Source organism: Aythya fuligula, chromosome 8 (assembly GCF_009819795.1).
Source record: "Aythya fuligula isolate bAytFul2 chromosome 8, bAytFul2.pri, whole genome shotgun sequence".
Lineage (NCBI taxonomy): Eukaryota > Metazoa > Chordata > Aves > Anseriformes > Anatidae > Aythya > Aythya fuligula.
The window spans coordinates 22926979-22946621 of NC_045566.1; the positions used below are offsets into that span (position 1 = coordinate 22926979).

General features: G+C 62.9%; 4 protein-coding genes across 5 annotated transcripts; 3 read left to right on the forward strand and 1 right to left on the reverse strand.

The window, feature by feature from the left end:
- Positions 1–2982: 2982 nt before the first annotated feature.
- On the reverse strand, positions 2983–6777 carry FAM78B (family with sequence similarity 78 member B). The gene is made up of 2 exons (XM_032192491.1): positions 6515–6777; positions 2983–4163 (listed from the first exon to the last, which is right to left on the reverse strand). The coding sequence occupies exons 1-2, from the start codon at positions 6775–6777 to the stop codon at positions 3641–3643; spliced, it is 786 nt and encodes a 261-aa protein (XP_032048382.1). The 3' UTR covers positions 2983–3640.
- Positions 6778–6986: 209 nt separating this feature from the next.
- Positions 6987–11056, forward strand: PLPP6 (phospholipid phosphatase 6). Of its 2 annotated transcripts, none has more exons than XM_032192414.1 (3): positions 6987–7008; positions 8069–8501; positions 10283–11056. In XM_032192414.1, the coding sequence occupies exons 2-3, from the start codon at positions 8108–8110 to the stop codon at positions 10651–10653; spliced, it is 765 nt and encodes a 254-aa protein (XP_032048305.1). In that variant the 5' UTR covers positions 6987–7008; positions 8069–8107; the 3' UTR covers positions 10654–11056. The 2 variants fall into 2 exon arrangements, with proteins under 2 accessions (XP_032048305.1, XP_032048306.1); XM_032192415.1 differs by having other exon boundaries at positions 6995–7022.
- A 1566-nt stretch (positions 11057–12622) lies between these two features.
- On the forward strand, positions 12623–15332 carry LOC116491995 (dimethylaniline monooxygenase [N-oxide-forming] 5-like). The gene is made up of 8 exons (XM_032192401.1): positions 12623–12798; positions 13007–13195; positions 13275–13437; positions 13669–13811; positions 13991–14190; positions 14305–14654; positions 14788–14860; positions 14987–15332. The coding sequence occupies exons 1-8, from the start codon at positions 12667–12669 to the stop codon at positions 15330–15332; spliced, it is 1596 nt and encodes a 531-aa protein (XP_032048292.1). The 5' UTR covers positions 12623–12666.
- A 961-nt stretch (positions 15333–16293) lies between these two features.
- On the forward strand, positions 16294–19582 carry LOC116492020 (dimethylaniline monooxygenase [N-oxide-forming] 5-like). Its single transcript, XM_032192427.1, has 8 exons — positions 16294–16428; positions 17091–17279; positions 17357–17519; positions 17606–17748; positions 18115–18314; positions 18392–18741; positions 19072–19144; positions 19225–19582. The coding sequence occupies exons 1-8, from the start codon at positions 16294–16296 to the stop codon at positions 19580–19582; spliced, it is 1611 nt and encodes a 536-aa protein (XP_032048318.1).
- The last annotated feature ends 61 nt before the right edge of the window (positions 19583–19643 follow it).

Here is a 19643-nt window from a genome sequence, read left to right on the forward strand (position 1 = left end):
GCTGGTGGCAGCACCACGGGGTGCCTTGTGACTGCCCTATAAATCGGGCACTTGGGGAAATAAATGGCAGTGGTTACAGGGCAGCCGTGCTGTCCCTGCTTCAAGGAGCCTTGTGGGGGAAGGAGGGAGCTGGCTGCTTGGGGAACGCCAGGCTGGACCGGGAGGTAGCTCCCCAGGGCACGATACAATCCCTCAAACTCCTCCCTGCTCCTAAACCCCAGCATCTCCCAGTGCCCTCACAGCCAGTGCCTGTCCTCCAGCACCCCGACACAGACCCCGGCCGGGCCACCCCACTGAGGCCATCCTTGCCTAGAAGCAGCTGCCTTTCAGGCTGGGAACTCCCCCTTTCGTTGCCAAAATAAATTCCATTCATACCTAATTGCTGTCAGGGACAACACACGGAATATTTCTGCGAGAAGTGGGAGGGGGAGCTGCAATTCCAAAGGGGAAACCTCCCTTCTCTGGGCATTTTCTCAGCCTCCCCAAGCTTGACAGCTTCCCAAGTCACCCACAAGCTGCGAGAGCTGCTGGTTTCTTGCAGGAGCGTGGCAAGAAACGCCCTCCCCTTGATCTGATTGCCCAAGGGAAGAGGGCAGTGAGCATCCCTCTGCATCCCTCTGCTCCCTGCGAGTTTGCCAGCCCGAGGCAGCCGGAGTTACTCGAGCAGACAGAACACCTGGGTTCCAGCACAGGTCGAACGTTTTGCTTTTAATCCCAGAGAAGTGAAATGCGACGTTTGTTCGAGTTTGCAATAACATCCAAAGACAGAAGTCCAAGCCCCCTACTCGGTAAAGTCATTTGTGTTTAAGGCACTCTGCAAAACCAGCTTTCGTCTCCTCTTCCTTCCGATTTTCCCCAGACGGCAGCAGAATACCTGATCTTCTCTTTCCTCCGTAGCGACACCCACGCGTCCTCGCTCCGATCACCATCTCCGGAAATTGGCAACAGCAAATTCAGCGCGAGCCAAACAGAAAGACACCGGGAGGCCGGGCCGATAAATAGGGACGGGCACGGGAGGGAGCGCAGCGCCTGGGGAGGGGGCACGAGGGGGCTTCTGCGGGGAAAGGACGGGCACGGGACGTCCTCCCTGCAGGCATCTGCGTCGTCCCCCTTCCTTTTCCCCAGTTCTCCCTTCCCTCCCGAAAGGGGACAGGATGGGAGCAGGTGCCCGCGAGCAACCCTCCCTGTCGGCGCTCCCAAAATCCACAGGGAAGGGAGGGGGGGGATATAGGGGGGGACCCAGCCACCCCTGCTGACCCCCCTCCCGCCCCGCGTTCCAGCCGTCGATAAATACAAATCAATAAATAAACGCCAAATAAATAAATAAATAAATACAAATAGGGGAATAAATAAATAAATAAGCCGGGGAGGAGAGGGGCGGCAGTGCCGGCGCCTGCCCCGCAGGCGTTCCCCTGCACCACGAAGCCATGCCCTGAAGCCAGAGGGACGGACGGACGCTTCCCGCAGCGCCCGAGCGGCGTGGGGGCACGGCCCCAAAAACGCCAGGGGATGGAGGAGAAGGGGGCACCTCGGGATCCTCCCTGAGATAACGAGGCGCCGGCTGGGAGCAGGGAAGGAGGGAGGAGGCGGCCCCACACCTGCACCCCCCTGCTCCCAGCACCGCTGCCCTGACCATCGCCTCTGGGGGAAAAACCCCAGCGGGTCAAAAATACACTTTTTTTGTTTTTTTGTTTTTTTTTCTTATTTCACACCGAAAGGTACTTCCCCCCTCCGCCTCCTCCCTCAAAGTTTACAACAAATTGGACCCGAAGTTTCCAAGGGCTTGCCAGGCACACTTTTGAGAAAGGAAACGTCAGCGATGGCTGTGATTGTGCGTCGGTATGAAAACCCTGGCCGAATCTCCCAAAAACGGGGCGCCCTGCAGGGGAGCAAAGCAAACCAGAGCCCGGTGCCTACCTCCCCTTCACGCCCTCCTCGCAGAAGGGTTCACCCAGCCCTCACTGACCCGAAATCCGCCGGATCCCAGCCCACCAAACCCCTCTGCCTGGCGCCAGGCCAAGCGGGGCCGCAGCCCACAGTGCCTGAAGTGCTCGAGGTGCCGGCACGCGGCGCTCCCAGAAGGGACAGAAGGAGCCGAACCCGTGGCGAACGCTGCCGAGGATCATGAATAGCCTGGGGTTTTCACAGGGATTTTTGGTCTAAGACGCCTGGGGAGTCCCTCTGCCTGCGGGGAGCGGCTCCCAGAGGCTCGGGGTGCGTGTCCCACGCTGGGGAAGCACCCCACAGCCCCGCAGCAGCAAAACCTCACAGACAGAGGGACAGCAGGGCGAAGCGAAGAGAGAAGGGAAAGCAGCAAAAGCCACATTCATCTGCCCAGTCCCCTCGGGGAACACAGGGAGCCCGAAGCTGGCCCTGGGCAGGGGCAGAGCCGCCGTGGCTCCTGCCTCTGCTGCATCCAGGAGGGTGCAACCACCAGGGCACAGCTGAAAGAGAAAAAATGTTGCTCCCCTGCCAAAAAAAGCAGGGAATTGAGCGCCCAGCCCGCAGCACCAGCACCTCCTCGCCGACCAGAACGATGCCAGCGGTCCGGGCGGCGAGGCAAGGGCAGGGGGCGAGGAGAAGAGAAAGGCAAGTAAAAAGGAATCCCTTATCTGCCAGACAGCTGCAGCGGCACGAGGCAGCGCGCCCTCCTCCTCCCCGTGCGCACCCCTGAGCTGCTCAGCTCCGCGGGTGGCTCCGGATGAGGTCCCCACACGAGCAGGCGTTTGCAGGGAAGATGAGCAAGCGCCCAACTTGTCGCTCACGGGCTCCCGTCGGCAGTGGAAGCACCCGAATCCTGGAGTACCTCCAAGGATTTTTGGCTACCACGCAAACGCCGTCAGTAACTGCCTGCTCTCCCTCGCCTGGGTAAACAGGCGCCGCTCGCGGCTCCTCTGCTGGCTGAGGATTCATTTTTGCTTCTGCAAAAAAAAAAATGAAAAAAAATAAAATAAAATAAATAAAAAGGAAAGAAAAGGGCTGGCGGGGATGGGGAGGGGGAGGTTGAGGAACTGCAAAGATTTAGTGCACCTTAAAACTAAGGGACGGGTAACCTGCCCTTAGGTCTCACTCCAAGACGGGAATGAACTACGCCACCTCCTACGTTCACGACTACTCCAAACACACCGAGATGCATGCAAAACGTCCCGCTGCGGGGAGCCCCTCTCGGGCACAGACGCCCCCTGTCACCGGGCTCCCGCGCTGCTCCCAGGCCCTGCCAAGTCCCAGCGAGCGTGACAACGGGCTGATTATCCATCCCAAATGCATAGGTAGAGACACCCAGGGGCAGGGCGGCTGCGCAGAGCCCCCCGCCCCGACTGGCAGGCGTGGTCTCGACTCTTCTACGGCTGGCGGGGTGGAAGCAGCATTTGCCACAGGCACGGTTGGATGGCGCTCTCGCTCCTCACGTCTCCCTGCAGGGAAGCAGGAGGTGGTTAGCCAAGCCAGCCTCTTTTCCAGCCACCAGCCCTCAAATCCACCTCCTGGGGGATCCACCAGCTCGGCGGCCGGGCCAGGCTGACGCTCTCTTTCCAGCTGAGGAGAAGCCGTGTTTCCAAGCGCAGCTACGAAAGGCAGGCGAACCCAGGAGGTCTGCTTTGGCTCAGGAACCCCGCGCGTCGGCACGCGCCCCGGTGCTGCGCTACTTGGGCGGTATCACGACGATGGGCTGGCCTCGCTTGGGTCTCCACATGAGGACTTGGGCATCGTTGGCGTTGGGTTTCACTAGTGCGTTGGGCGGGATGGGCTCCATCCTGCTCAGGATCCGGGGCTGCTCCTGCTGAGTCCTGCCCACCAGCCGTGCCCGCTGCCCCAGGAGCTGCATGGGATCGACCTCAATGTCCACTCGCATTCTCCACTTGATGGTCTGCAGGATGATCTTCTCCTTGGTGGTGGTGTTCATGGCCACCAGCCAGGTGGTGAAGCTCTGGTCCCTTTTAATCCTGGTCAGCAGCGGCACGTTGCTGTTGCTCACGGGGACAGCCCACGTCACGCTGGGGTAGAAGTTGTCGTTCATGCTCACCGAGAACCTGGAGATCTTGTTCGTGGGGCCGACCAGGGTCACCGTTTCCGTGGTGTTGCCGTACCAGGGGTAGCTCACCCCATCGGAGTCGCTGATGGCTTTTACTCTTCCTTCTCGCAGGTCGGGCAGCTCCCAGCTCGACCTAGGGAACGGAGAGAGAAGGGGCAGGTTATCGGGGAATTGGAGACAGCAAGGGAGGGACTGAGGCAAGCCCCTGTGTGCCAGCACCTGCTTTAGACCAGGGGGAAAGAGCACAGATAAAGGGATAACGATTCAGACCAAAATCCCCCAGAAAAAGCCCTTTCTCCTGCAGTCACCGGAGGCTTCGTGCCCAGCCAGAGCCTCGCACCAGAGCCCGTCTCTGGCATCAGCCACCAGATCCTCCCTCCGGCAGTGCTGACTCAAGAGCAGAGCTTGGGAACCATCTTCCCACCTGCAGGAAGCCACCGAGGACCTCATTCAAGCACAAATTTGTCTTCAGCTCCTTCGCTGAGTCAGTCGGGGCCAGCAGAAGCCTCCGCTCTGCCAGCACAACAGCATTTTAATTAACCTGCCATCTAACCAAACGGGCCAAAACTCATTTCTGAGCCTTTCGCGGGTCACGCTCTCCTTAATCAGCTCTGGATCTAAAGAAAGAAAGGAGAAAAAGAGAAAAAAACACCTCGCTGTGTGTCAGCTGCAGCACCGCCACGACCGCACACGCCGAGCCTGGAGCAGCTCCCCCCATGCCTGCAGCTCCGTCTGCCGTTCTTACACCCCTAAATATAGGCTGAGACACATGTGCAGCAATTAAATATCACAATTACGCCTGCTGCCGCTGTGATGAAATCCCTGCCGCGCTGCTGGGGTTGTGGGGGGGGGGGAAATTCCAGCCAAAATCTTGGCTGCGGCCCACACGAACACCGCCAGGCGGGCGCGGCGAGGCAGGGGATCTCCACGTGGCCGCTACGAGCTGGGAGCGGGGACGGCGGCCACCTGGCTCTGGCGAGCCCTAGCCCAGCTCCCGGGCATCTTTCCTAAAGTCCTGAGAATGGGAAAACCCACATGATTTGGATGCTGAATCCATGATTTTAAATTTAAAGCCACCCAGAGCGAGAGGTAGTCAAGGATCACCTGTGCTGGGTCTGTCTCGAGGCAGGTCAGGCTCACCTCATGCCAGTATCTTTACCCAAAAAAAATGGGAACGTCACCGCACCTCGAGGCAAAGGCAGGGCCCCAGGCAGATTGGGGTCGGGGGAGCTGCTCCAGCCGCAGCTGGGGCCACGCGGGCCCCATGGGGCTTTCTGCGAGCCCCCCCTCACTGCCTGAGAGAAATCAGGGCTCTGCTGCTCCCGGGGAAGGAACCGGGAGAAATGAGGTCGGTGGGACGGGCCGGGGATGGGCCTGGCTGCAGATGTGCTCCTTGGTGTCCTCCTGAGCCACCTGCGTGGAGCCTTCAAGGGGTTTCAGCTCAAAACACTCCCAGCAGGGCGGCAACAAGGGACACGAGGCCATGGCGTCAAGGGAGGACAGCGGGGAACCGTGCTGGGGCCTCTGTCCCCATCGTGTAATGGCACCGGGGTCCCTGACCCCTCACAGGACCACGCTGGGGGCCCACCCCCTCACAGGACTGCTATGGGGTCTGTGGTGCCTTATGGGATGGTGCCAGGGCCTCTGTCCCATCATGTAATGGCAGCGGGACCCCATCACCTCACAGGGCCTTACTGGGGTCTCTGACCTCTTAAGGAATGGTACCAGGTCCTCTGTCCCCATCACGTAATGTTACCAGGACCTCCATCCCTATAACATAGTGGTGCCGGGACCCCATCACCTCACAGCACCACACTGTGGCCTCTGACCCCTTACAGAATGGCACCAGGGCCTTCTGTCCCCATCATGGAACTGCACTGGGACCCCATCACCTCACAGAACCACTATGGGGTCTCTGACCTCTTAAGGAATGGCACCAGGACCTCCATCCCCATCACATAATGGCACCAGGACCTCCATCCCCATCACATAACGGTACCGGGACCCCATCACCTCACAGAACCACACTAGGGTTTCTGGCCCCTCACGGAATGGCACCAGGCCCTCGGTCCCCATCATGTAACTGCGCTGGGACCCCATTACCTCTCAGGTCCACTGTGGGGTCTCTGACTTCTTAAGGAACAGCATCAGGACCTCTATCCCCATCACATAATGGTACCACGACCTCCATCCCCATCACATAGTAGTGCTGGGACCCCATCACCTCACAGCACCACTATGGGGTCTCTGACCCCTTAAGGAACGGCACCAGGCCCTCCATCCCCATCACATAATAGTGCCGCGACCCCACCACCTCACAGCACCACACTGCAACCTCCAACCCCTTACAGCACAGCCCCAGAGCCCCCATCCCCACCACGCAACGACACCGGGACCCCCGGCAGCCCCTCACCCCGCCCCCAAGACATCACACCAACCCCACCACGCACCCCACCGCCGCCACCCCACACGCCCGCAGCTCACACGCCGAGGTCGCTGTAGGTGTTGTAGAACTCCATGTGGTTGCAGGCCTGGATCCAGCCCACCACCCAGGTGTGGCGGCGGGCGATGGGCGGCATGAGGACGCGGGCGGAGGCGCGGAAGTAGGGCGTGCGGTAGCGCAGCACCACGGGCGAGCTCTCCTCGATGGCGGTGGCGGCGGGCTCGATGGTGGCGGACACGTCGGACACCACGATCTGCTCCCGCCGCACCCGCGCCTTGCACGCCACGCTCTGCAGGCAACCCATGGCCGCTGCCTGCTCCTCCCTGCCGGTGGCACCGAGCTCACCCCCCGCCCAGCCGCGGGGCACAGCGCCCGCTCCCCCCCAGCCCCGGCATCATCGCCATCGCCGCCCAGCACCGGCACCGGCACCGGCACCGGGAGGGCGAAGGCGCCGCCGCCGCTGCTTTTCAGGCCCTCGGCGGCCACCGTCCGCCGGCACCGCCGCTAGGGGAAAGGAAGGAGGCGGCGGCGCCCGGTGCGGTCGCTGTGGTAACGGGGGGCGGCACCGGGGGGAACGGGGGGTACGGGGGGTAACGGGGGGGTATAGGGGGGGTACAAGGGGCACCGGGGGGGGGCCCGGGGGAGACTGGGGGCACTGAGGGGAGACTGGGGGGGGACCGGGAGGGTACCGGGGGGGTATAGGGGGGGTATAGGGGGTACCGGGGGACCGCAGGGGGCACCGGGGAGGTACCGGGAGGGTACAGGGGGCACCGGAGGGGGAGTTAGGGGAGACTGGGAGGTTACTGGGAGGCACTGAGGGGATACTGGGAGGGTACTGGTGGGCACCGAGAGGTACCGGAGGGTACCGGGAAGGTACCAGGAGGGTACAAGGGGCACCGGAGGGGGGGCTTGGGGGAGACTGGGAGGATACTGGTGGGCACCAGAGGGGTACAGGGGGAACCGGAGGGGTACCGGGAGGCACCGGGGAGATACCGGAGGGCACCGGAGAGATACTGGGAGGGTATAGGGGGCACCGGAGAGGTAGTTGGGGGATACTGGGGGCACTGAGGGGATACTGGGAGGGTACCGGAGGGCACCAAGAGGTACTGGAAGGGTACCAGAGGGCACTGGGGAGGTACCGGGAGGGTACAAGGGGCACCAGAGGGGTACTTGGGGGATACTGGGAGGGTACTGGAGGGCAATGGGAGAGTACAGGGGGCATTTGGGAGGTACTGGGGGCAATGAGGGGATACTGGGAGGGTACCAGAGGGCACCGAGAGGTACCGGAGGGGTACAGGGGGCACCGGAGGGGTAGTTGGGGGATACTGGGGGCACTGAGGGGATACCGGGAGGGTACCGGAGGGCACTGGGAGAGTACAGGGGGTACTTGGGAGGTACTGGGGGCACTGAAGGGATACTGGGAGGGTACCAGAGGGCACTGGGGGAGTACAGGAGGCACCAGAGGGATATTCGGGGATACCCAAGGGCACTGAGGGACACCAGGGAGGTACCTGGGGGGCACCGGGGGCAGCTGGGCCTGTGAGGTGACAGCAGGAGGCAGCCCAGCAGTGGGTGACCCGCCTTGGCCTCTCCAGGTCTGGTCCCATCCCGGTCTCGGTCCCCATCCCGGCGCCATGCCCAGCCCTCGCAGCAGCCGCGAGCGCCGCGCCGGCCGCCCGGAGTTCGTGTCCCTGCTGAGCCAGCGCAGCCCCACAGCCCCGGACAGCCCGAACCGCCGCCGTGAGTCCGGGGGCTCCGCGCCCCCACCGCTGCCCGAGGAGGACTGCATGAGGCTGAACCCGTCCTTCGTGGGCATCGCCCTCAGCTCCCTGCTCGCCGTCGACCTCTGGGCCTCCAAGCGCCTGGGAGTGTGCGCCGGGGAGGCCTCGGCCTGGGGCAGCGCCCGGCCGCTGCTGAAGGTGGTGGAGGTGTCGGGGCACGGCATCCCCTGGCTGCTGGGCACCTTCTACGGGCTCTGCCAGAGTGACAGCTCAGCCGCCAGGGAGGTGCTGCTCAACCTGCTCTTCGGTGAGGCCGGGAGGGGGCCAACACGGCGGGAGGATGGGGCCAGAGGGGTGGGGAAGAGCTGAGGAAAGCTGGGTGTCACAGCCCGGGGGGAGCCGTCTGGTTCCCAGCAGCTGGCACGTCTGCCCGGAGCTGCAGTACCTGGGTGGCTGCTCCAGCTTCCAGACATTGTGCCCATGCGGTACATGGGTGGCTGCTCCGGCTTCCAAAAACCTGTGTCCGTGTGGCATCCGGGTGGCTGCTCCAGTTTCCAAACACTGCGCCCGTGGGCTCGCTGCAGGCACTGATCTGTAAAAGCCAATGTGAAAACTTCACCCAAAGCATGCATTTTAATCACACCTGGTGCTGTACTCTTTCCCTCCAGCATCCTGTCCTGGGAGGTATATGTAAATTCATTTTTGCTCGCTTTGAAGCAGCGGTAGCGCCAGAACAACAGACCTTTCTGGATTCCCAACTTTTAAGTTGGGAAATTATAGGTGTCTCACAGTGATTGTTTGAACCTCAGTTTGTTTGGTGGGAAGTGTATGCTTTCGTGCATCTTTTCCATTTAGCAGCACGTGGCTAAATTACAGCACTGGTGGGAAGGGAGCTGGTGGCTTCTGCCCTCTTTCCATAGAATGGTTTGGGTTGGAAACGACCTTAAAACCCACCCAGTTCCACCCCCTGCCACGGGCAGGGACACCTCCCACCAGCCCAAGCTGCCCCCAGCCCCATCCAGCCTGGCCCTGAACGCTTCCAGGGATGGGGCAAACACCGCTTCTCTGGGCAGCCTGTTCAGTGCCTCACCTCCCTCATAGTGAAGAATTTATTGCAAATATCTAATCTAAATCTGCCCTGTTTTAGTATAAAACCATTACTCAGAGCAAGCTTGTTCTGGCACCAGGGCTGCGTCCAGCTAGAGCCACCCACCTTGGGGTCCTGCAGCACCCACATGGGGAATGAGCTGAATCTCCCAAAAGAAGTGATTGAACTAGGTTTACTTCTAAGAAAAAAAAAAAAAAAAAAAAAAAAAAAAAAAAAAAAAAACAAATAACATTTGTTCTTAAATGATTAACCAAAGGGAGTAAACTAAAGTGACCGAAGGAAGGACTTTGTGCCCAGGCACAGGCCATAGGGCAGAAATCAGTCTCTCAGACAAGCTTTCCCTGAAAGAAGCAGCTCCTGCCAGCACCACGAGCTGGGCTGAGATAGCGAAGGCGCTGCCCGGTGCGAGCAGCTGCTCTTGCCAAGTCCTGACGGAGCATTTCTCAGACATTTCACCTCTGACTTCTGCCACAGCAGCCTTTAGACTCCTGGGAGCAAGCTGCTGTTGTTTAGTTCACCCTTTACTCAGCTCTTAAAAAACGGGGTGTTTAACTTGTACACCAGGGCCCTCAGCAGCAGGGAGAAGCCAGATGTGGAGCTGCAAGCCCCCAGACCCACTGAGGACACAGGGACCCCCCCTCACACCAAGGCGCAGCTGAGGTGGATTGATCATTTACCTGGGTCAAAGCAGGGCGTGCAGAGCCATGCTGAGTCAGCAGAGGCAGGAGGGAACGTTAACCCTGCTGGGGCTTTCAAAACAAGGCAGGATTTGAGCCCTGAGCTGCGAATGCCAGGTTTTACACCAATAAATGCCGTACAGCAGAGTGCTGATGGAGGTGTGCTCGGGCAGAAGCAGACTGCCTTCTCTGGGCAGGCATTGGTAGCTCTGCGTTTCCTTAGTTCACAACTCGCCTCCTGTTTTTTGTCTCATCTCCCACGAGGAAATTAACCTTATTTCTCACTCCTCTTCCTCCTCCTAGCCTTGCTGCTGGACCTGGTGCTGGTGGCGGTGGTGAAAGGCATCGTGCGGCGGCCGCGGCCCACGCACAACAAGATGGACATGTTCGTCACCGTCTCGGTGGACAAGTACTCCTTCCCCTCGGGCCACGCCACCCGCGCCGCCCTGGTGTGCCGCTTCGTGCTGCACCACCTGGTGCTCGCCGTGCCGCTGCGGGTGCTGGTGGTGCTCTGGGCCCTCGTCGTCGGCGTCTCCAGGGTGATGCTGGGCAGGCACAACGTGACGGACGTGCTCTTCGGCCTGCTGCTGGGCTACGGGCTGTACGGCGTGGTGGAGTACTGCTGGCTCTCCCCGCTCAACGCGCCTGCCCTCTTTGCTCTCTGGACCCACTGAGAGCCTCCCGGAGGAGGAGGCTCACACCCCGTTCTCTCCACACACGCACACAGAGAGAAAGGGGGCTACCGGGACTCGAACTGATAGTTCTCCAGCCAAAATTTCACACTAGCAACACTGCAGGCTCCCAGGCCTGTGGTTAGGTGCTGTCTTGCCCTGCTCCAGGCACTGAGCGCTCCCCAGGGACAATGCAGAGCCCGGGGAGGGGTCTGTGCACCCCCTGGCAGCTCGCTGCTGATCCTGTGAATCAGGGTGCCCTCGCCAGGCACCTGCTGCATTAGCCAGCGGTGGGTGGAATAGCTGGGGCTTCACAGAGGTTTCCCTGCAGTTTCCCAGGTTAGCTGTGCGCTGTAAATACAGATGATGCTGCTGCTGGGGCCTGTCCTCGGGTTTATAAAGAGCTCTGCCTCCTGAGCAATGCGTCTCCTTCCTATCGCCCCTGGTTTAGGCGCTGCACCAAGGCCAACAGGGGCACGGGCACCTGGCTCCCAGTGCTGCGGGGAAGGGAAGGGAGCAGCCGGGGGTTTGGGCCATCCATGGGATCTCCAGGGGATGGGGAAGCAGCCCCCAGCAGCAGCAGCCTGCTCTTCACGCCACTTTGCAGAGCTTTGCAGCTCTTTTCCTCCCCTCTGTGGGATTTTCAGTCACCCAGGGGCAACAACGTGGAGCTGTACCAACTGCCTCGGCTCCCCTGCACTGCCGCCATTCATCCTGGCAACCTTTTCTTCCAGTTTTTCTTGGCAGGAGAGGACCACCGGGAGTCCGGCTCCTGCCTCACCCTCTCCTGGGGCCTTAAAACGTTCCCCCTTGCTGCGGGAATCGCCTCGCTGGGGGGCTAGGGGAAAGCCGTGACCCTCACCCAGCCCAGGGCTGCTCAGATCCCTGCCTGCGTTCCCCGAAACCCTCCCGAAGGTGAGGCTGCTCCTTCCACTGGGCGGCAGGCGAGGAACAGGGCTTCAGCAATCCCCTTCTGCCCTATGGGGGAAGGCATCGCGGGGGAGTAGAGGGCAACAGCAGAGCTGGCAGGGACTCTGCCAGCCAGGGCTGATCCCACCGTACCTTGCAAAATGAGCCAAGAGTGCAGATAATCAGGAAACTGATGGTGGCGAGGCTGCAGGCACGGCAGGCAGGGAGCGAGGGCTCTGGGCAGTGCTTAAATAGCGCTGGGGGTGTGAGGAACAAGTGGGGCCAGGTGGGGCTGCTCGTAGCCATTAAGTCCCTGGAAAAAAATTAAGTTAAAAAAACAAAAAGCCATGGCACTGATGCCCACACGAGGCCACGGCGAGGGCAGCAGGGTGCCGGGCAGCCCGTCCCATGCAGCACAGAGGTTGTGGTCATGAGCACAGCGGGGGCAGAGTCCCGGCCTGTGGGGACTTTCGGTTCCTCTGGCAGCTGCCAAAGGAGAGGGGACAGCACGACAGCAAGCCGTGCAGCCATTTCGCAGCGCAGCGGGGTGGGGAGGGACGGGAGGAAAGCCCAGACGAGCTGTCCTCCTTGTGCTGGCCCCGTGGAGCTGGCAGAGGGGTCCCAGCAGAGCCGAGGGGGGCTGCGGGGCTGGGAACGGGGCGGCCAGGAGCGAGCCACGGCTGCGGGGACGTGGGTGACGCGGGGAGGGTGCCCCCGGGGCTGCCAGAGCCACTTCACCCACCCACAGGGTACCAGCGGCGTTCGGCGTAAGCAGGTCTGGGCTGATCCCGATAATCCTGCAGGTAAAAGTTCAAGGCAATGTTTGATTTTCCAGCGTGCACACCGCGGGGCTGAGCTGCCCCTTGCCCCGCTCCGGGCAGCCCCCCGAGGTGTCCCCCGCAGCGGGGGACCCCAAGCGGGTGCCGGGGCGGCTGCTGGCCCAAATCTCTGCCGGAAAAACGAAGCAGCCGGAGCGAGCCAAGAGCTGGCAGCCTGCCCCGTGGCTCCGTGGGAGGAGTGAGGGCAGGGGAGGCTCCCCCTCGCCGCCGAGCGCCATAAAACCAGGCCACAAGCGGCCCCGGCCGAGGCTGGGTGGCGCAGGGCGGCATGGCGAGGCGGGTGGCCGTCATCGGCGGGGGCAGCAGCGGGCTGTGCGCCATCAAAGCCTGCCTGGACGAGGGGCTGGAGCCCGTCTGCTTCGAGAGGAGCAGGGACATCGGCGGGCTGTGGAGGTTTGAGGTAAGAGGTTGGAGGTAAGCCGTGCTGGCTGCGGGTGTCAGCAGGGCACCGAAGCCGGCCACGGGGCGGTCCTGGGGCAGGATCCGTGCACGTCCCGGTGGGTCCTGGGGAGCCTCACGGTGACAGAACCCCCCTGGCTCCGTCACGAGGCAGTGACCTGCACGGGGCCGGGGACAGAGGGACACTGAGCTGTGCCCCACGCCCGCAGGAGCAGCCCGAGGAGGGCCGCGCCAGCATCTACCGCTCCGTCATCATCAACACCTCCAAGGAGATGATGTGCTTCAGCGACTTCCCCATCCCCGACGACTTCCCCAACTACATGCACCACTCCAAGATCATGGAGTACTTCCGCATGTACGCCCGGCGCTTCGACCTGCTGCGGCACATCCGCTTCGGGGTGAGAGACGGGGACCTGGGGGGGGGACATGAGGGTCCAGGGGGCTGCAAAACGCTGATTCCCGCTCCCCCCTGCCCAGACCAGCGTGTGCCGCGTGTCCAAGAGCCCCGATTTCGCCACCACGGGCCGCTGGGAGGTGGTGACCGAGAGCGAGGGCAAGCAGCAGTCAGATGTCTTTGACGCCGTGCTGGTGTGCACCGGGCACCACACCGACGCGCACCTCCCGCTGCACGCCTTCCCCGGTACGCCCCGCGCCCCTCGCTGTGAAAAAAAAGCCCCCCAAAAGCCGTGCTGTGGCTGTGCCTGCTCTCCTCGCTGCTTTTTCTCCCGGTTCCATGGGGTTTTCCTGCGTGGTTTGGCCTTGGGGTGGGTCTGGCAGAGCCAGGGAAGGCTCCCCGGGGTCACAGCACGGATCCTGCTTCGTTTTGGGGTGGCCTCCAGCCTGGCACAGCATCCCTCCTCCCTCCCCACAGGCATCGAGAAGTTCAAGGGCCGCTACCTGCACAGCCGTGACTACAAGGACCCGCAGGACTTCAGGGACAAGAGGGTCGTTATCATCGGGATCGGGAACTCGGGCTCAGACCTGGCTGTGGAGATCAGCCAGACGGCCAAGCAGGTGAGCAGCAGCAGCGGGGTCCCCACGGGCAGAGCATCCCCGTGCCCGGTGGCACCGTCCCCAAGGGGGGACACCGCAGGCTTGGGACCACCATCTCCCCGAGGACACCCATTTGGGGGGGTCTTTGGTGTCCCCACGACCACCACAGCTCTCAGGAGGTGACTTTCCCGTTCGCCCAGGTCTTCCTCAGCACCCGCCGCGGCGCGTGGATCTTCAACCGCGTTGGGCAGCAGGGCTACCCCATCGACATCGTCTTCACCACCCGCCTGAAGGCCCTGATGCAGCAGCTGCTCACCTCCTCCATGGCGAGCGGCTTCGCGGAGCGGCAGCTCAACATGAGGTTCGACCACGCGCACTACGGCCTGAAGCCAAAGCACAGGTGACGAGGGACGCGCCCTCCAACGCCACCCCCGGGGACGAGCCCCGCCCTGGGGCAGGACACCGCAGATTCTCCCCACCCCGCTGCCCTGACGGCTCCTTCTGTGTCCTCCAGGGTCTTCGACCAGCACCCGACCGTCAACGACGACCTGCCCAACCGCATCATTTCGGGCAGGGTGCGGGTGAAGCCCAACATCCAGGAGTTCACGGAGACATCTGCCATCTTCGAGGACGGCACCAGGGAAGACGTCGACGCCGTGGTCTTTGCCACGGGGTACAGCTTCTCCTTCCCCTTCCTCGAGGAGTGTGTGAAGGTGGTGGAGAACCAGGTCTCCCTCTACAAATACGTCTTCCCCGTCGACCTGGAGAAGCCGACGCTGGCTTTCATCGGCTTCATCCAGCCCCTGGGAGCCATCATGCCCATCTCGGAGCTCCAGTGTCGCTGGGCCACCCGCGTCTTCAAGGGTAAGCGAGGCAAAACGCCCCCGGAGCCTGCAGCCCCACAGCTGGGGCAGACGGTGCCCAGCCGTGTCTGGGAGGCAGCAGCCAGCCGTGCCTTTGCTCGTGCAGCCCCCTGAGTTGTGCCTCTTCCCCCCAGGGCTGAGCACGCTGCCGCCGAGGCACGCCATGGAGGCTGACATCAAGCACAAGAAGGAAGAGATGGCCAAGCGGTAAGACCCCGCCAGGAACCAGCTGGGATGAGGCAGGGGCACCGTGGGCTAGCGGGGGCTGCCGATGGGCTCCCGTGGCTACGTGCCAGCAGAGAAGGGGCTCCAGCCCTCCCTCCCTGCCCGCAGGTACGTGGCGAGCCGGCGGCACACCATCCAGGTGGATTACATCCCCTACATGGACGAGCTGGCCTGCCAGCTGGGCGTCAAGCCCAACCTGCCCCTGCTCTTCCTCACCGACCCCCCGCTGGCGCTGGAGGTGCTGCTGGGGCCCTGCACGCCCTACCAGTACCGCCTGCGGGGCCCGGGAGCCTGGCGGGGCGCCCGCGCCGCCATCCTGACCCAGCGGCAGCGCGTCCTCCAGCCCCTGCAGACGCGGCCCGTGGAGGAGAACAGCTCGGCCTCCGTCCTGCCGCTCCTCCGCAAGCTGGCCGTGGCCGTGGCCGTCTTCGCCGTCATCTTCCTCCTCCTCTAGGCCCCCGCTCGCTGCCTGGTGGGGTTGGCAAGGGCAGGGGGGGGCCGTGCGTCCCCACGGCAGCCGTGCCCCCCGTGCCCGGAGGGCGATCCGCTTGCTGGCACGGCCCTGAGCAGCAAAGCTGAGGCACTGGAGCCTCCCAGATGTGGCAGCCCCAAATAATGCCCCGCGGCTGCAGCGGGATGGGGGAAAAACCCTGCCCTTGTGTAGGGAAAACCCCACCCTGCTCAGGCACCGCTGGCACCCAGCGGGGACTGGCCGGGCTGTTCTGTCACCTGCATACCCAAGGGGCCTCCTCCGATGCTGATACCTTCACGGCGAAGGCACGGTGAATTTTCTAACTGGATTAAAGTGTCTTAAACAGAGCCAGGAACCTGTCCTATTATTCACATCCCCCTGCGTGCTGGGGACACGCACAGCTTGGGCTATGCATACACACCCATACATCCACAGCAAAGCAGCCTTGTCTGGGGCACGCGGAGCTGGAGCAGATGCCAGGGTGACAGCAGCACGGATCTGTCCCACCCTGTCACACACGGCCCCATGGGGACACGGGTTGGGGACCTGGCACAGCGCCGGCTGCCCCGGCCACCACACACCGAGGCTGGCAGCGGTGCCCGGAGCATCCCCCCCATCTCGTTTTCCACCCCGTGACTTGCCAAAATTTGGAGCGGGGCCACGGCTCAGCCCCCACACCCAGGAAATTCCTGGGGGTGGCTCTCCGAGGTGGTGAAGTGCTTCCCGAAGATAATGACCCCTTTGCGGAGGGAGGGAGGGCGGGCGGGAGGTGTGGCGCGGCGCCGTGGGAACCTGTAGATCACGTCTGGATGAAACCTCTCGCAATGCCCCCGCTGCCCTCGGCCACCCCTGCTGGGAAGCACCGGGACGCCTGGTGCTGCCCGAGCGGCCCCGCACGCCTCCTGTGCCCCCCGCCAGCCTCACCTTGCTGCCACCGCCGGCCATGGCTGCCCAGAGAGTGGCCGTCATCGGTGCCGGCGCCTCGGGCCTGTGCGCCCTGAAATGCTGCCTGGACGAGGGGCTGGAGCCCACCTGCTTTGAGAGGAGCGGGGACATCGGGGGGCTGTGGCGCTTCCAGGTAAGCCCCACACCATTTCAGGCTGCCCATGGACCCACGGTTGGGGCCAGCCCTCACCCCGGGGCTCGCTGCTCTGGCTTCGCTCTTCCCATCCCCTCCCTTCCCCGCTGGCTTCTCTCCCACCCCTCCCATCCCCTGTGCCCACCCCACAGCTCCCCAGCTGCCCTGCTGCTGGTGGTGTCCCTTCCCTACCTGTCCCCGTCCCCTCCTGCCCAGCCCAGCCCTGGCAGCCTGGGCTGCTCCTCTCCCTGCTCCTCTGCCTCTCCCACGCACCGGCACCAGGCGCTGCCTGCCCGGGGGAACCCCCGGATTTGTTCCTGCCCCCGCCGAGCGCTGCTGCTGCCTCTTTTCGCCGGGACCCCCGCCAACCAGGCGTGCCGCGCTGCCCTGCCCTGCCCTGCCACGAGCACGGGAGCCTGGGGCACGCTGCACGGCACCAGCCTGGGTTTTGGGGCTGCTTGGCTACAACAACGCTGCTTTTGCCCGTGGTGGGTGTGGAACGGCGATGGAGCAGAGCCAAGGCAGAGACACTGAGAGCAGGAACAGCCACTGAGCTGACACCAGCACCCTGTGGGGCTCGTGGGGCAGTGGCACCACAGGGGGCTTTGGGAACCCCTCGAATCTCCCCCTGGCTGGCGCTGAGCCGTGCCCCGCGCCCGCAGGAGCAGCCCGAGGAGGGCCGCGCCAGCATCTACCGCTCCGTCATCATCAACACCTCCAAGGAGATGATGTGCTTCAGCGACTTCCCCATCCCCGACGACTTCCCCAACTACATGCACCACTCCAAGATCATGGAGTACTTCCGCATGTACGCCTGGCGCTTCGACCTGCTGCAGCACGTCCGCTTCGGGGTGAGAGACGGGGACCTTGGGGGGGGACACAGGGGTCGGGGGGCACGAAACGCTGATTCCCGCTCCCCCCTGCCCAGACCAGCGTGTGCCGCGTGTCCAAGAGCCCCGATTTCGCCTCCACGGGCCGCTGGGAGGTGGTGACCGAGAGCGAGGGCAAGCAGCAGTCAGATGTCTTTGACGCCGTGCTGGTGTGCACCGGGCACCACACCGACGCGCACCTCCCGCTGCACGCCTTCCCCGGTACGCCCCGCGCCCCTGCCACCAGGTGCTTACCTCTCCCGAGGCCACCCACCCGCACCCGGCACGGCTTTGCTCTTTTCTTGCAGGGCTGGAGAGTTTTGAGGGCTGGTACTTGCACAGCCGGGACTACAAGAGCCCGCGGGCCTTCACGGGGAAGCAGGTCGTGGTGGTCGGCACCGGGAATTCGGGCATCGATATCGCGGTGGAGCTGAGCCACACGGCCAAGCAGGTGAGCTGCGGAGCCAGCCAGGCTCGACACTCTCCTGCTCCTCTTTGCTCCCAGCCTGATTTTATTCCCAGCCCAAGCAATCTGAGTTTGGGTCGGCAGCAAGCTTCAGGTGAAATGTCCCTCACTAGGGTATTTATTGAAAGAGCGATCCGATTCCAGAGGGCACCAAACAATATCTGCCCTCCCTCCAGCACTGCACCCATCCAAAGCGCCTCATCCCCTCTCAATCCACCCAAGGGGCACAGTAGGGCCCAGCCCTCCAGAGCCTATAATATAATACGCCAGCATATCATATATAAGAGTACCTGAACGGGACCACAGTGGGACGTGGCTCGACACCGCTGCCTCCCTTCTCCTTCCTCCCAGGTCTTCCTCAGCACCAAGCGCGGGGCCTGGGTGATGCACCGGGTGGCGGAAGGTGGCTACCCCTTCGACTTCTCCTACCTCAGCCGCTTCATCCAGCTCCTCCAGAACCTGCTGCCCCTCTCCGTGAGCAACTTTGTGCTAGAGAGGAAGCTCAACGCCCGCTTTGACCACTCACTCTACGGCCTGCAGCCCCAGCACCGGTGAGCACCCAGGCAGTGCCGCGGGGACCTGCTGGTGCCCCCAGCCTGGCCCCACGAGCTCTGTCTGTGTCCTCCAGGGCCCTCAGTCAGCACGCGACCATCAACGACGACCTGCCCAACCGCATCATTTCGGGCAGGGTGCGGGTGAAGCCCAACGTCCAGGAGTTCACGGAGACATCTGCCATCTTCGAGGACGGCACCAGGGAAGACATCGACGCCGTGGTCTTTGCCACGGGGTACAGCTTCTCCTTCCCCTTCCTCGAGGAGTGTGTGAAGGTGGTGGAGAACCAGGCCTCTCTCTACAAATTCATGTTTCCCGTCGGCCTGGAGAAGCCAACGCTGGCTTTCATCGGCTTCATCCAGCCCCTGGGAGCCATCATGCCCATCTCGGAGCTCCAGTGTCGCTGGGCCACCCACATCTTCAAGGGTAAGCGAGGTGGGTGGAGGGTGCAGCCAGGATCTTCCAGGTGCAGCAAAGCCAAGTCGTTCAGCTGGTGGCACCTCCTCCTCCTTTTGTTCTCCTCCTGTGTAGGAACAAAAACCAACACTGCATTTCACAACAAGCCTTGCACTTTTTAATCTTGCGGGGTTGGTAACAGGTCTTCTTGCCTGCAGCCTACTTTCTCCCTTTTCTTTCTTTGCACATGCCTCCCTCTTGCTCCCTGCTTGGTGGCAAAGCACGAGCAGAGGCCATACCGGGTACAGAGGCCCACGTCAGCCGGGAGCACGGCTCTCCCTCCTCCCTCTCCTTCCCCAGGGCTGCAGGAGCTGCCGCCAACCAGCACCATGCTGGCCGACATTGCACAAACCAAGGAGAAGATGGCCAAGCGGTAAGGACCCTACAAAGCATTCCCCCTGCCGTCACCCCTTCCCCGGTGCCCACACACCGAGCCTCCCTCCCTGCCCGCAGGTACGTGGCGAGCCGGCGGCACACCATCCAGGTGGATTACATCCCCTACATGGACGAGCTGGCCTGCCAGCTGGGCGTCAAGCCCAACCTGCCCCTGCTCTTCCTCACCGACCCCCCGCTGGCGCTGGAGGTGCTGCTGGGGCCCTGCACGCCCTACCAGTACCGCCTGCGGGGCCCGGGAGCCTGGCGGGGCGCCCGCGCCGCCATCCTGACCCAGAGGCAGCGCGTCCTCCAGCCCCTGTGCGGCGCGGCTGGGCGCTCGGGGCCGCGCTCCAGCTCGGTGCCGCACCTCCTCAAGGTGTGCTTCAGCATCGGATTGATCGCCGCCACGCTCGTCTACGTCTCGCTCTCGCCTTAGCCCAAAAGGAAGGGGAATTGGGGTCCTGGTGGCCGCCTTGTGCTGTTGGTCATATAGCTGT

Excerpts from the sequence above, each read along its gene's own strand:
- FAM78B (XM_032192491.1), bottom strand. The coding sequence starts at position 6,777 with ATGGGTTGCCTGCAGAGCGTGGCGTGCAAGGCGCGGGTGCGGCGGGAG. Across the intron at positions 4,164-6,514 it reads ACCTACAGCGACCTCGGCGT|GTCGAGCTGGGAGCTGCCCG; the intron begins GTGAGCTGCGGG and ends TCCGTTCCCTAG.
- PLPP6 (XM_032192414.1), top strand. The coding sequence starts at position 8,108 with ATGCCCAGCCCTCGCAGCAGCCGCGAGCGCCGCGCCGGCCGCCCGGAG. Across the intron at positions 8,502-10,282 it reads GCTGCTCAACCTGCTCTTCG|CCTTGCTGCTGGACCTGGTG; the intron begins GTGAGGCCGGGA and ends TCCTCCTCCTAG.
- LOC116491995 (XM_032192401.1), top strand. The coding sequence starts at position 12,667 with ATGGCGAGGCGGGTGGCCGTCATCGGCGGGGGCAGCAGCGGGCTGTGC. Across the intron at positions 13,812-13,990 it reads TCAGCCAGACGGCCAAGCAG|GTCTTCCTCAGCACCCGCCG; the intron begins GTGAGCAGCAGC and ends CCGTTCGCCCAG. Across the intron at positions 14,861-14,986 it reads AAGGAAGAGATGGCCAAGCG|GTACGTGGCGAGCCGGCGGC; the intron begins GTAAGACCCCGC and ends CCCTGCCCGCAG.
- LOC116492020 (XM_032192427.1), top strand. The coding sequence starts at position 16,294 with ATGGCTGCCCAGAGAGTGGCCGTCATCGGTGCCGGCGCCTCGGGCCTG. Across the intron at positions 17,749-18,114 it reads TGAGCCACACGGCCAAGCAG|GTCTTCCTCAGCACCAAGCG; the intron begins GTGAGCTGCGGA and ends CCTTCCTCCCAG. Across the intron at positions 18,742-19,071 it reads GGCCACCCACATCTTCAAGG|GGCTGCAGGAGCTGCCGCCA; the intron begins GTAAGCGAGGTG and ends CTCCTTCCCCAG.